Source organism: Camelus ferus, chromosome 10 (genome assembly GCF_009834535.1).
Source record: "Camelus ferus isolate YT-003-E chromosome 10, BCGSAC_Cfer_1.0, whole genome shotgun sequence".
Lineage (NCBI taxonomy): Eukaryota > Metazoa > Chordata > Mammalia > Artiodactyla > Camelidae > Camelus > Camelus ferus.
In genome coordinates, this window is record NC_045705.1 from 41,361,452 (window position 1) to 41,377,419 (window position 15,968).

At 32.0% G+C, this 15,968-nt stretch overlaps 1 protein-coding gene across 3 annotated transcripts in view; it reads left to right on the top strand.

The window, feature by feature from the left end:
- EED (embryonic ectoderm development) overlaps positions 1-15,968 on the top strand; it is a 28,217-nt gene that overhangs the window by 4,742 nt on the left and 7,507 nt on the right. Inside the window, exons 2-10 of one of the 3 annotated variants that reach the window (XM_032488827.1) lie at positions 917-1,069; positions 2,667-2,759; positions 5,793-5,858; positions 6,928-7,053; positions 7,698-7,779; positions 9,966-10,057; positions 11,598-11,731; positions 13,770-13,875; positions 14,986-15,060. In XM_032488827.1, the coding sequence (XP_032344718.1) occupies positions 917-1,069; positions 2,667-2,759; positions 5,793-5,858; positions 6,928-7,053; positions 7,698-7,779; positions 9,966-10,057; positions 11,598-11,731; positions 13,770-13,875; positions 14,986-15,060 (927 nt within the window). The remainder of the gene's footprint in view (positions 1-916; positions 1,070-2,666; positions 2,760-5,792; positions 5,859-6,927; positions 7,054-7,697; positions 7,780-9,965; positions 10,058-11,597; positions 11,732-13,769; positions 13,876-14,985; positions 15,061-15,968) is intronic. The other 2 variants (XM_032488828.1, XM_032488829.1) reach the window with 2 other exon arrangements.

The following is a 15,968-nucleotide window of genomic DNA, read 5'->3' on the forward strand; positions in this document are numbered from 1 at the left end:
GCCATTAATATATCTTGTGGACTGGAGATAGGGTATAAATTAGGTGAATTTTCAAGGTTTCCTGTAGTCATTTCGACATTTGGAAGATTTCTACTTTATAGTAAGTTTCTGGAACTCTAATATATGCGTCTTAGTATTTTAGAGCTATGAGTCAGATTTCACTTGTGAATAGCACAGACTATGTAGGACTTAAAAAAAATCCTAAATGGGTTAAGTATTATAAATAAGCAGAATTTGAATGATAACAGGATTTTCAGAAACATCTGAAGTGGGAAGCACTAACACTCTAGCCTCAAAGGCTATCCACTCCCAAGCCCCAGGCTGAACAGCAGTGAAGTAAATTATGAAGACTTGTAGGTCAGTCAGATTTAGGAGTCACAGCTTTGGTTTTGAGTTCCAATAACCCTAACCAGCAAGATACCTCTTAGGCTCTCTAAGCAACACTTTCTTATCTAACTTTCTATGAGGAGCAGCAAAGGTCAAGTGAGATGGGGTGGTAATAGCTCAGAGGACCTGGGTTCTAACCCTGGTACTGCCATTAAAAAAAAAAAAAAAAAAAAAAGAGTAAGAAAAATAAAAGAGTTTACTTAAAAAATAAAGATGAATGAGGCAGTGTTGTAAAATGGCTAGCACAGACCAGTGCCTTGTTATTTAAGTGCAGAATTATTCTGACCATTATCATCATTATGATTAGGTTTTTTTGTTTATATTTTTGCTGAAATATCAAATATCCACAAATCCTAATGTGTAGCTGGTTTGTTTTTCATTCTTATTTGGAGATAGGAATAAATTTTTTCCTCTTGCAGGATTCATTAATTACTTTCAGGTCAGTCAGCAGGTATGCAGTATGAAGTCATTTGCTGCTAAGTACAGTATGGCTGTTTCATATAATTTTTTTCTGATTTGCTGCTTACAGGATGATGCTGTCAGTATAGAAAGTGGTACAAACACTGAACGCCCTGATACACCTACAAATACACCAAATGCACCTGGAAGGAAGAGTTGGGGGAAGGGAAAATGGAAGTCAAAGAAATGCAAATATTCTTTCAAATGTGTAAATAGTCTCAAGGTATGTGCAGAAAGACACAGTCTGTGGAATGAATGCTGGGCTCCAGAATTATTTCTCAGTGGTAAATATTTTATGCTCAAGATACTCTGTCAAGTTATAAATATTTTAAAATTATAATACGTTGACTGTGAGTATTTTTGTAGGGCAGACTACAGGAGTCTGCTTGGCATTTAGCTTATCAGACTGTGGTGTTCATATAACACTGAAGTGTTGATTTTGTAGTAAACTTGTAGGGCAGTATACTATTATAATCCATTCTACATTTGTTTAGCTTCTTTGTTGTTGTTGTTTTAAATTAAAATAGGTAATGCCTAGTATTACAGTCTGGTTTTTCTTTATTGTTTTTATTCAAATAAAAGAGTTTTGGAAATGTAACTCTTTACATTTTGGTAAAACTTTTTAAAAGCATAAGCCACTTCCTGGTACCCTGTTACTAAAAAGAACTGAATGTGACTCATTAACTTTGAGTTAACTTAAATTGAAACAGATGTCTTACTTTGTGCAGTCTTTAAAAGTTTAACTTTTATTTGTAGTTTTTTAAAAAGAGGAAGGTATAAATTTAAAAATTTCTTCAATATTCAGTATTTGGGGAAAACAATAGGTTGGAGCTACTTAGATTACTGTCTTCCTCAGTAGTCTTTTTATTTATAAAAAGAATTACTGATAGCTATTTAAAATGTTTGTTTTTACATCTGTTCATTTCCTGTTTTTTAAATTTGGGATTAGTTTTCCTATGCTGAGAAAAAATAAACATCTTAAAATAGCTAAATATACTTTTTAGGTAAAGTCTTCAGAAAGCATAAGGAGCTATGGCTACATGGAAATTATTTTCCTGTCTATGTAGCAAACTTCAGGGGAAGGGTATATATATCTCAGTGGTAGAGTGCTTACCTGCTGGGTTCAATCCTAAGGCTGAAAAATAACTTTGAATAAAACTGAATATTTTTTTTTATATACCTCCTTATAGCATCCTGGTAACTGGGAAGTTACAATCCACTGCCTCCCCTGGTCCTTTCTGTTCAAGTATTATTGTTTATCATAGAACTTCTTAAGATGTTTTTTTTTTAGTACCCAAATTCAAGGTTATTTGAAATGGTTTCTATAGGACTAATATAAAGCAGTGATTTGAATGGAGTCTGATAATGCTTTACTTTACAAGGGAAGAATCAAACCTAATAAAGTTTAATGAGTACTGGAGAAGCTATATTAACTAATAGGTTGTTTGTTATTTCAGAAAAATAAATTATGTCCTTATGTCCTAAGAGATTAAATATGTCTGCCACAATTAATCCACTTTATTTTGATTCATTAGAATACAGTTGTGTTTAAGAAAATAGAAGGCAACTATCAGATGATGAGTACTTGCTACCTAATGACTGATTTAAGTCTTTTATGTTATAAAACTTTATCATGCACCAGTATTTTAAAATGTGAAAACTGGACTAACATACCTTTTAAGTGTCAAAAGTCAGTTTATGAATGATATATGAAATAGCAGCTTGCATTTTGGAAAAAGTTATAAGGGGGATGGTCAGTTTACTGCCATTTTTCGTTCCTAAAATACATTAATTTTTCTTATTTTTTCATTATTTTATAGGAAGATCATAACCAACCATTGTTTGGAGTTCAGTTTAACTGGCACAGTAAAGAAGGAGATCCATTAGTGTTTGCAACAGTAGGAAGCAACAGAGTGAGTGTTAAGGAGTCTGCTTGGCATTTAGCTTATCAGACTGTGGTGTTCATATAACACTGAAGTGTTGATTTTGGAGTAAACTTTGTATAGCTGGTTTGACAGTATTGTTCCTTTATGTAAAAGTGATGCATTCTAGAAATTGTCAAAAATTAAAACTGGTATTTATGACTGAAAATACATCTTTATTTCATATATACTCCCAGTTGTTCATGAAACAGGTTTTTGTTTATATTTTTTCTTCATAAATATTTTGTTTTGAGTGGCTGAAAGAATTGACTTTGCTTTTTGGAAGTAATTTTAATAGTTTGTCAAATTTGGGTAAGAAGTCTGTGACTTTTGAAAAATAACAAGCATAATTAGTTGCTCTCTACAAATGCAAAGCATAAATCCAGGGAATTTATATAATAGTTATTGAAAATATTTTAATTATTTGCAATAAATAATTTGTTTTTAATTGTTTTTATTTAAGGAAGCCAAGAGTATCTTGAACTGAGAGAAGTGCATGGAAAAAACCAGGCTGGGGACATTTTGATGTAAACAATTGTTTAACTTTTTAGTTAAACCTGGGGCTGAAAAAGTGGATTACAAAGGCTTTTTTCACTTCCATTCACTTCTGAATAAATAGGAAAAAGGAAGAGTCCCTAGTGTTTTCCAGGCAGTCTCAGGAGTTTTCTATTAAATTGAAATCACCTCAGAAAAAAATGTTCTAAGTCATTTATTAATTTACATTCTGGTAATCCATTAATACTGTGCTAAGAGTTATGAGAAATAGATCGGTGTATTTGGAAAAAGAAAGATGGAGAAAATTGACTAATTGGATATAGTTGACAGTAAACAAAGTCACTTTCTCTACCTTTAGCCGAAGAGAAGGGAGGGAGGTGAATCTGATAAGTGTTCCATAAGTTGTTATTTTAATTGAGTAAAATAAAGTTTTATACTTCTTTAATAATTGTACTAAGCCTCTTAAAAGAACATGATTTCTAATGCACACTGTTTTCCTATATTTTTGTTTCTTAGTGTTGATATTTTCTGTTTCCAGTCGAAACTTAACTCGATAACAAAGGAGTTGTTAGCTCTGTATCTTTCAAATGTCAGCATATTTCCAAGCTTTTTAAATTTTTTCTTCTGAAAGTTTGAGAATAATAAACATATGCATCTATTTTGGGCTAGATCCTTCCTGTTGTTTCTAAAAAGTAAAATTTGGCTTTAAGTAATTTCCTGGAAGTCTTTAAGGAAGTTTTAATTACATTTAAGGCTCTAATGCTTTTATTAGGTTATTGAAATTCTGAAAATTTGAAACTTGCTACTGAAGTGGAATACCTGGGATAACAGCTTTTTTGTGTGTTCAGCCAAATGTAGGTTGTGATAAATAGCGTGAAAACAATTCAGAAGGAAATTGATGTAGTTTGAAGAAAAGATTAAAGTTTTTTTTTTTTTTCAGAAAATTGGAAAAATAATTCATTAATTTGAATCCATTTTTAAGACATCACTATAAACCTAAGATTATACTTCACTAACTTTGCCATGATATTAATAGAATTAGAATTAGTATAATGTCCTTCCTTTTAATAAAATACATAATAAGCTTCAGTGTCTAGCTCTGAATGACAGTGATCAGAGTGTTTGTGTACTTATCCGGTTCAAGAACAAGAGTTTTCTATTTTGTAAAAGAGATTAGGAAATCTCCCATTTGTTTTGTGATCCTGAACAAGATGACATGGAATTGGAATTAGAATGTTTTTGGAAATGTGAGAGTACTTAGTAATATGGATTGGGCTAAGAATTAGACAAATAAATGTAAAAATAGTTTAAAAAGAAAGAATTATAATTTGTGCTCCAATATGCTTATTGTAATGTTCTAGGCTTCCTAACAAAAGAATCCCTGTTCTCATTTAAAGTGACATTGAATTAAGTTTACTGAATTATAAAAAGGTCTGTTGTTTGGACTTCTTTTTTTGAAAAAGAAACATAAAACAATCTCTTAGGACATAACCTAGTTTGCATCTATATAAGGCTTTTTTTTTTTAAAGAATATTAATGTAGAGATTTTATCTTACTAATTTAATAGGTGATAATAGATGATTTAAAGGATCTTTATAGAGTTCTCATAGGCTCTTAGCAGTAATCTGTTATTAATGTTAAGAAGAGTAACATGACCAAGCTGTAAGAAAAATGGAAAAAAATTTACAAAAATTTAGTATTACAGTGTCAGCCCTCTGTATCCGTGGGTTCCACATCCATCAATTCAGCCAACTGTGGATCAAAGATACTTGGAAAAGAAAATTCCAGAAAGTTTCAAAAAGCAAAACTTGAATTTGTTTCACACTGGCAACTATTTATACAGCATTTACATTGTATTAGCTATCATAATAGTCTATAGATGGCTTAAAATATATGAGAGGATGTGCGTAGGTGATATGCAAATACTGTGCCATTTTTATCTAAAGGACTTATGTATCCTCAGATTTTGGTATCTGTGGGGGCTCTGCAATTCCCTGCGGATATTGAGGGACAACTGTACATAATTGAATAAAGTGTATATATTATTAATTTTGGAATTTATGACTAAGGAAAAGGGCCACTTTACATTAGAAAGTTAATATTTGATAAGGAATATCCATGAGAAAATTCAGGCAAATTTTAGATTTTCTAATACATAATTAATATGTAAATACTCTAAAACTACCCAAAGACTTTAAGAACTTAAAAGAGTATAAACCAGAATTTTAGGAAGTAGTTATACTTTACTGTGAAGTATTCAACTTTATTTACATTGAAGAGTTAATTAAATTACATGGGTGAGATATAAGTTAAAAACATTGGAAACAGAAACCATTATTATTACTACAGTATTTAATATACTCTGGAAATTATGTAAAGCACTAGGCTTTATAATGGCTTCCTTAAGTTTAAAGGAGTTATTTTAAAGAAAAAGTCTTGAGATACATTTGTGACTAAAATAATGTTCAAAAGCTGAAGAGTGGGCTTCTGTATTTGAGATAAAATTTACTGTATTTTTGTTCTCATTAGGTCACCTTATATGAATGTCACTCACAAGGAGAAATCCGGTTGTTGCAGTCTTATGTGGATGCTGATGTATCCTTTCCTGGGTTTTCAATAACGTTGGCTAATAAAGAAACTGACTTTCAATAAGGACACTGAAACTTTTGTAAATTAATTAGTTCCCTGAAGTTACAATTGTCCTTTCCTCACTTTAACCAGTGCTGTTCCTTCACTGTCACCCAGGAGATTCCTGGTATCTAGTTTTCCTGATCTGTAGAAATCCATTGTAGGGTGAATATGAGGGAGGAGGGTGCAGGTGGCTGGAGATGAGCATTGGAAATCCAGTGATAGAAAATGAAAGCAGAGAGTAGCTAAAACTTCCTGTTTCTTTGACCTTGCTTAGGATTTTATCATTTCAGGCCAGTTATATTGATGAACTTGGGTTGATCAAAAGCTGTTACTGGCAGTCATACCCAGTATTTGGTCAACAAAGCCTACAGGGAAAAAAGTAAACGTGCAGTTTGTTTAGGAAATAAAATACTGGAAAACATGGGTTTATAAAGAAAAAGAAGGCTTAAAAAAGCCAAAAGGTATAGCAGTCAGAGCTTGGTGATAAGATTTCTGGATCTATTTGAAAACCCTAGTAAATAACAAGCAAGGACATTCAGTCCTTCAGCAGGTGATACGGAAACAAGTGACCTGTAGCCATATTGTGACCGTCTCACATAGGAAAAGGTGGGAAACTGAATAGTTACTCATCTTTATCTTGAGGTACATAGAAGTACTGAAATAGAGCCAGGGTCAGCAAATTACAGCCTGTGGAGCTGGCCACCTACTTTTGTAAATAAATTTTTACTGGGACACAACCATGCCCATTCATTTACATACTGTCTTTGGCTGCTTTCAAGAGACAGAGTTAAGTAGTTATGCAAACAGCAAAATAGTGATCAAAATTCAGTGGAAGGACTCAGTTTGTTTGACCATTTGGTATAGATTTTAGATGTAAAATCTCCATTGTTTAAATCTGGTAGTATAAAGAAAAATGAGAACTTCTTTGTCAAAAACTTCAGCAGTTCTTTGGAGGTTTCCGTGTATAGTATTGTAACTATTGATGTATTTACTTTTCAAAAACAAATTATATTTCTTAACTGGCATTTCTTAGGCTGATGAAAACTTCTACACTTGTGCATGGACATACGATAGCAATACAAGCCATCCTCTGCTGGCTGTAGCTGGATCTAGAGGCATAATTAGAATAATTAATCCCATAACAATGCAGTGCATAAAGGTGGGTTTTCTTGTTAAATTGTAGATCTGCTTTTTTTTTAATGCACAGCTGTGCAAACTCATCATGTTGAATTTAAAATGGAGTCAATGTCTGTTCAGTTTCTAATTTGATTTGTACTTTGCCTGTTGCTTCCTTTAGACAAGTCTTTTGAGACCTCTGTCATATTTGGGTAATGCAAATTAAGGAATAAGTGGGAAAATTTTATCATTTGCACTATTTTCTTTTAAAATCATTTCTGTCCTTTTGCCTTACATTATTTTGAGAGGTTCTAAGTGAACAGTAACAAAAGAGTGAACTCATTTTTCAAGACTCCCTAAATAGGGGTATAGAGTCAAGGGCACCCTGTAAAGAACTGAAAGATGAAGCCTTGGAATTTGATACTAAAAGAAATTTTACAAATCGCTTTAACCCTGGGGGCACGTTAGAATCACCTAAGGATCTTTTAAATCCTTGCTGTGGCTCAGAATATCTGCAGATGGGATTTGAGCATGTATTATTTTTCCTTCAAGTTTGGTGATTTTAATATATGCAGCCAAGGTTGAAAACCACTGCTTTAAATGAAACTTTTTCCATTCTCTTAAGATTAATGAAAACAACTTAATTGGTTTTGATATGAAATTTGAAATGTTTTAAATTTATTATAGCACTATGTTGGCCATGGAAATGCTATCAATGAGCTGAAATTCCACCCAAGAGATCCAAATCTTCTACTGTCAGTAAGTAAAGGTAAGAGAAGCAAATGTTTCTTTAGTTCTTTTTGTTTGGGAGTGAGTTTTTTTTAAAGGGACATCTATTCTAAGGGGAAAAAAGCCAAACTTAAAAAGAAGTAAGTTTTAGAAAAAGCTTAAGCTGCATTAGCATTCCTAAACCAAGAATTGGGGAATGCGACCATGAAATACACTGGTAACCTAGGATGTAAATAAAATAATTGGTACTGAGGATTAGGTATGTGTTACCCTTCTTATTTACCATATTGCTTTATGACAGTTCTGGAACTTTATCCTCAATTGAATTATTATATTAAACTTCGTTAATTGGCTGGCAAAATTATGACATTTTTAATAGTTTGAAGGTAATTTTGCAAATCATCTGATCACTCTTCCCCATCACATAATAATAAATAACGCATCTGAAAATCCATACTGCATATATATATGAGTATATAAATATAAAGCTTCTGTTTTATAAAAGGTTCCCCTTTAGAATTTCTTAAAATGCTAAGTTACCCAGTGTAAGCTCTTTGAAATGTTTCCCTTGTAAAGAGAAAGCATTGCCTTGCTCTGTATGCCTATATCAGCATTGTAAGTTTATTATGGGTTCAGACAGGCCTCTTAATCATTTCTGAGCTCTCTGAAATGATTTGGGTTGTTCTTATTTCTACATTCTGTCTTGAATGCCCTTTCTCTTTTTCATTTCTACGTTATTCTAGTCAAATTTATTCTTAACAGCTTGTCACACCTATAACCTACCCCTGCAATCTGCTCATATTAAAAGATGTCTTCAAATTAAAACTTACATGAAAAATATTTCAGTGTGACTTTTCTTTAACTACCAAGGCTTGTTTGGAGATAGATACCAAAGAAGAGAGCTGATAACTTTTTCTTTTCTCTTAGTAACAGTAGCTGAGCCTCAGGTATTCCTTTACAAGTGACATAGACCATAATGCCTCACTTGTTCTTAATATCACAACTTTTTAACCCTGCTCTTCCCCCATTATGTCAGTAAGAGCATTTAAAAAATAACCAAACAGCCTTTCAAATTGCATTTTTCTGCAAATAATACTGTCAAGAAAGGAAAAGACATCCTATAGAATAGGAAAAAAAATTTGCAAATTGTATCTAATAAGGAACTTATATCAATAAGGTCATACAGTTCAGTGATAAAAAGACAGCCAAATTAAAAATGGGCAAAGGTTTTGAATAGACATCTTTCCAGAGAATATGCATAGATATCCAATAAGCACATGGAAAAGCACTCAGTATTATTAATCATTAAGGAAATGCAAATCAAAAACATAGTGAGATAACACTTCACACCTACTAGGATGGCTGTAGTCAAAAAGACAGACAGTAAAAATATGTTGAATAGGATGTGGAGAAATTGGAATCCCCTCATCCATTGCTGGTTGGAATGTAAAATATAAGCACATTGAAAAACAGTCTGGCAGTTTTTTACAAAGTTAAACATAGGAATACCACTCCTAGGTATGTATATCTTCAAGAGAAGTAAAAATAAATGTCCACACAAAAACTTGGACACAAATTGGAAACTACATTTTTATAGCAATGTTAATTTCCACTACTAACACAATGTGTTATTGCCTCTTAGTGTTACCTGTGTGCTATGTTAATATTCATGTACAGTATGGACACTGTTGTATTTCAAGCTCTGCATGGTATTTCTTATGAATATTGTCTATTCTTTGTTGCTGATGTTTAGTGGGAAATGAGATTGCTCAAATTACAGTTATAGAATTTTTAAAAGGTCCATAATACTCTAATATTATGTCAATCCTATTTTTTGATTTACTATAGAAATTTTATACATCTACTCCATCCTTTTCAGTTTTAAATAGGATGTGTTGGAGGGAAAAGCTAGTATCTTGTTCTATGGCATAATGTAATAATCAAATTAGGATATTATTTAAAGAAAATTATTGGAGGTAAAAATAAATTAAACATTTTTTAGGACCACATAAATATTTCTTATCTTGAAAGTTTGAACTCATACCTAGTTCAATCTACAGACGATATAAGTATTTTCAGTTGCTATATTATATGGATTCCTTCTTTGTCTTTACTGTTAAGTTAGGTTCAAGCTTTGGTAGTTTTTTTCCTTCTTTAAAGAGATTTTGAAAGACCACAGTAAATGAATGATAAAAGTTCATCTTAATTTTTTTATGTCTGTACTAGATCATGCTTTACGATTATGGAATATCCAAACGGACACTCTGGTGGCAATATTTGGAGGTGTAGAAGGGCACAGAGATGAAGTTCTAAGTGCTGTAAGTTGAAAGCTACAGGGCAGTGACCTTCAGATGTACAAAGCTGTGAACAATCCCCATAGAACCCTTTCTTTCTAAAAAAGCCTAGGTTGGTTTCATCTAGCCTGGCAGACAGTCATTTCATATACTTGTGACAGACAAGGTTTTTATCTTACAGATGAAGAAATAAAGCGGGTGGGCTCTTTGTGTTTTATGTGTACTCTTGCACATTTTTATACCATGCCTGGATTCTCATGAAAGAATACTATAAACTTGTTTTTTTTACTTTTTTAATCTAACCAAGTTAACTTTTGTTTTGCTGTTCCTCTGTTATTAAAGGAAAATATTAACCTACTTGGCAGTTAAGGAAGTTTCTCATCTTTTCTTTGAAGTTGAAATACAAGTTACTCATTTTTAGGAAGTGTTTTATTGTGCTCACACTGAGTTTTAGATAACTCTTCCCTTTGATGTCATGGTGTTATCTTTATACTTAAATATTACAATCTGTTGATCTATAGTGATGATACGACTTAAGTGTTTTTAGTCAGGTTTCAGACTTTTACATTATTTTTTAGGTTTACTTATGTTCCATGTATAGCTTTCTTATTTAGTAGTTTTACAGGTCTTCAATTCTTTTTTTGTTTTTTGAACTGTTTAAAGGGGCACCATAAGAAGCATGTGACATTTTAATTGGAGGTACTAAATATTCCTATAGTTAGGGTTTGTATGTTTTTGTGAGAATCATTTTCTACTTTGAAAGATTTTCTAGAACTTGCATCTTGGATTTTTGAGAAGTTGCAGTAGCATTCTCTACCTGGCTTTATATGTGAAAAAGTTAAGACTACTCTTTATTAAAAACTCTGAGAGCTCCTGGCTCTAAGGATGTCTTGTTGCTGTTGACTGTGGGGTTATTAGGAAAAGTAGCAGCAGCCAGCCTTGAGAATTCAATAAATACCAAACCTAAAGCTTTTAGACTCTAGTAAAACAGTGTGATTAATTCATGATTAATTCAAAGGTTGGATTGACAATATCTAGATTAGTGAGGAAAATGCTCTCCTTAAATAGAACTCTCTACTCTTATTTCTTTTTTTGGGGCTGGGTAAGGTAGGTAATTAGGTTTATTTACATATTATCTTTAGTGGAAGTACTGGGGATTGAACCCAGGATCTCATGCATGCTAGGCATGCACTGTACCACTGAGCTATGTCCTCCCCTGTCTACTGTAATTTCTTAAAATGAGAGCAGGAGTTCATCTGAATTGCTTCTCTGTAATAATAGGAGTTCATTACTAGAATGATTGATGTGTGAGATATTCATTAACACATGTACCATGTGCTAAATTAAATACCATCTCTGTGCCTCAGTGTCTTATCTGTGAAATTAAATAAGGCTTTTACAATAGATGATCCGTTAGCTGCTACTTCAAAATTAATAAACAGCAAATGAAAAACTTTAAATATGTTTTTTCCTTTTTGAGACTTTTTTCCTTTATTCATTTTAAAATTGAATTTTGGGGAAATAATTTATATATTTAATTTAAGATTTTCTGTTTTACATACAGGATTATGATCTTTTGGGTGAAAAAATAATGTCCTGTGGTATGGATCACTCTCTTAAACTTTGGAGGATCAATTCAAAGAGAATGATAAATGCAATTAAGGAATCTTATGATTATAACCCAAATAAAACTAACAGGTAACAGTTGTAGTATTTAAAACAATTTGCTGTCTCATGCTGTTGGAATAGCATTTTACTCTTTCCAGAATCGCTATATAAGTCTTTAACATTGAATATAGAATCCCTTCCTATTTTTTTTTAATTCGAGCACAGTTGATTTACAATACTGTATTTCCAGTATATATAGCAAGGTGTAGAATCCCCCCATTTAATAACTTTAAGGTATAATTTATATGCCGTAAAATTCACTGATTTTAAATTGAAGCCCTTTATTTTTATCTGTTTGTGGCTCATTTTTCAAAATCCCTTTAAATTGTATTTTTATCTTAATTTAGTAGCACATTTTACTTATTTTTACTTAGGTATGTATGCATATGCTCATGTTATTAGTACTGTTTGTCAACACTGTAAATTCTAATTTAAGACAGTAAATTGTAAATTTTTGAATGGGGTTCTTAGCTTTATTTCATAATAACACAAGGCTTTCCTTTAAATGATAACTCACTTCATTAAATGAAGAAAATTCAAAAGGGGGAGCTTTGGTCCAAGGGAACTTTGCGGTTTTCTTAATATATTTTTAAGGATATCTTTTATTTTATTTTTATTTTTATTTTATTGGAGGAGGTAATTAGGTTTATTTATTTTTGATGAACATACTGGGGATTGAACCCAGGACCTCATGCATGCTAAGCATGCACTTTATCATTGAGCTAAACCCTCCCCCTTAATATATTTTTGAAATACCTCAATTCTTAAATTTTTTTACTCTCTTTTTCAGAATCTTACCAAGCTGTTATTAATACTTTCACTATGACTATCATATGTCTGTAATGTTAACTTTGTTTGCACTGTCCATTTTAGCAGAGTTAATTTTCTAGTTATCAAGTCAGATTATTAGTAGATTGCTAGCTGAATTTGTAACCACTGGTAAATATTTTAATTCACTAACATTCCTCAGATCTCAGGCCTCAAAGAATAAAGCACAACTTCCAAATTCTATTTTAAAATACCAGAGTTAGTACAATATTAAGTTTATGTTTTTATATTTTCTAGAGCTCTGAATAAATAGAAATTATATATTTCGCAGCTTATAGAAAATAACAGTGAATTATGCTGGTCTTCTTGAGAGAGGTTTAACCATAGATTATAATATGTATTTGGCTAAAAAGCAATTAATAAAATTATAGCAGAGTTAAGAACTTAGATCATTAATAACATTTTAATGTTTTAATAAAGAAAATATTCCAGAATTTGAATTGGAAAGAGTATTTGAAATGATATCCTTTTTTACATATGAGGGAAAAGTAAAGAGAGGACATGTAAGTTGCCCAAGATACATTAATTCATGGCATACAATGCTTTACAGTTACTTCAGTATAAAAACTGAATCATTTGCTAGACCAGGAATGCTAGTTATATATTTAATTAACTTCAGAATTGGTAGCAACTCCTCTAGTTTATGGCTTTCTCACAAACATCTTTAAGAAAAAAATTGCACCATATTTTACTTTTTTAAATACAGGAGAAGTTCAAACTAATAAATGTCAGAAATTGCTGCTCTAGGCAGAATTCTCACCTAACCTTATGTTTATCTGATTTTGAAATGATATGTCTTTGATCCTAAAAGATGACTTTATCTTTTGAAATAATCTAGCTGTTTACTTTCACAGACCATTAATGCTTAATTTTAAAGGATTAAGTAGCTTAGTATTTTCTATGAGAAATTTTCAGCTGTGTAATCAGATGTCTGGTTATTGGTTAGGATTGCCAGAATTGAAGTGATTAATTTTATATATATATTAGGAAGCTGCAATTTTAATAGATGAAATTTCATAGGATAAAAGCAAAATTGAATTGAGAGCTAATAATGGAATAAAATGTGGAAACAAAAGTGGAATGACACTAGCTTTCAATAAATAGATAAGGTAATTAGTTTTGTAGGAACACAGAAGAATTAATAGTCATATATTTTATTTTCAAAGTTTTATAAATCCAAAAAGGAAAATTAGTGTACTTCTATACGTTTTTCTCTTAACTTTTGATATTTCCATTTCAGGCCATTTATTTCTCAGAAAATTCACTTTCCTGACTTTTCTACCAGAGACATACATAGAAATTATGTCGATTGTGTGCGATGGTTAGGTGATTTGATACTTTCCAAGGTACGGTAACTGCAGTTAAGCTGTATTTCCATTGTTTGAGTTGGAACTTTGCAGGGTGCAGTTTTTTACGCAGTTTGGTAAATTGGATAGCAGATGGGAAATAGCTTTTTTTTAAGTGTCATGATACTTTGAAAGATTTGGAAACTTGTTTCAGGCATAAAACATCCTGATGAGTTATAACTTGTGCCCCAGTAGGATGAAAAATGTTAACTTGCAAAATGATATCCAGTGTTACTGTAAAAAATAGTGTCTAGAGCCAGTAGTGTGGTGGGTTTTTTTGTTTGTGTCCATTTCAGTAAACTTATATGTACAAAAACAGATGGAGTTGGCTCATGGGCTATAGTTTGCCAACCCCTGCTCTAGTATGTTGATGTATGTATTTATATATATTTTTTACTGATAATTTAGAGAAGTTGGTGGTGATGTCATCTGAACATTTAGGACTGTCAAATTTGGAGAAATTGCTATCCAGTTTCTTTTCTTGATGTGGATTTCAGGGCATTTCACATTTTCTTGGACAGAGCCTGATTTACTTTTTTCTTGGCCATGATGGTATAGTTCTACCTTTATATTTTTAACTTTAGATCTTGAAATTAGATTCACAGGAAGTTTCAAAGATAGTTCAGAGAGGTCCCATATTGTCCTTCAACCAGGTGCCCCCAGTGGTTTACAGCTTACATAACTATAATATAATACCAAATCCAGGAAATTGACATTGTACAATGTGTGTGTGTAGTTCTATGTCATTTTATCACATGTGATTTTGTCATTTCAAGACTGTTATAGTATGGGATGTTTTAAGATTTTTTTTTCCTACTCATTATAATGCCATCCAGGTTGTTGTATCAGTAGGTCTCCCTTTTTATTGCTGAGTAGTATTCCATGGTATGGATGTACCACCGTTTATTTAAACTTTATTCATCTATTGTAGGACATTTTGGTCCTTTCCAGTTTTGGGCTACTAGAAATAAAGCTGCTAATTAACAATCGTGTACAGGTTTTTGTGTGGACTTAAGTTTTCATTTCTCTGGGGTAAATGCCTAGAAGGGCATTTGCTGGGTCATGGTTAAGTTTGTTTAGTTTTTAAGAAACTGCCAAACTATTTTCCAGAGTGGCCGTGCCATTTTACATTCCCACCAGCAATGTATGAAAGATCCAGTGTCTTCGAATCTTCGCCGGCATTTGGTATTGTCACTATTTTTTATTTTAGCTGTTCTGATAGGTGTGTAGTGATACTTCATCGTGGTCTTAATTTGCATTTCCCTGATGGCTAGTGATGTTGAACATCTTTTTCATGTGCTTATTTACCATCCATATATCCTTTCAATGATGTCTCTTCATATCTTCTGCTCATTTTCTAATTGGATTGGTTTTTGTTTTGTTTTGTTTTTTACTGTTGAGTTTTGAGAGTTCTTCATGTATTCTAAATATGAATCCTGGCAGATAAGTAGTTTGCAGATACTTTCTTCCAATCTGTAGCTTGTCTTTTCATCCTTTTAACAGGGTCTTTTGCAGAGAAGATATTTTGAATTTTGATAAAATTCAATTGATTGATAGATTAAAAAATTTTATGGATCATGCTTTTGATATTGTGTTTAAATGCTCTTCACTGAGCCCTACACATTTTAAAGATTTTCTGCTGTATTTCCTTCAGAAAGTTTTATAATGTTTTATGTTAAATTTATTATGGTCCATTTTAAGTTGATTTTTATGAGGTTTAGGTAGAAAGTTCATTTTTTGCCTATAGTTGTCCAGTTGTTTTAGTACCATTTGTTGAAAGCCTATCTTTCCTTCTTTGAATTGCCTTTGCACTTTTTTCAAAATTGTTTGGCCTTACTTGTGTGAGGCTGTTTCTGGTTTTTCTATTCTGTTCCCTCTACCAGTACTATGTACACAGTCTTGGTTACTCTAGTGCTTTAATAAGTTTTGGATTTGGTAAAGTGATTTCTTCTACTCTATTCTTTTTCAAAAAATCTTGCTGGGATTTTTTTGAGGGGGGGAAGAGGGATTTTGATTGGAATTGTGTTAAACCTATGTATCAGTTTGGTGGAGAATTAATATCTTTACTCTGCTCAATCTTCAAGCCCTTGAAT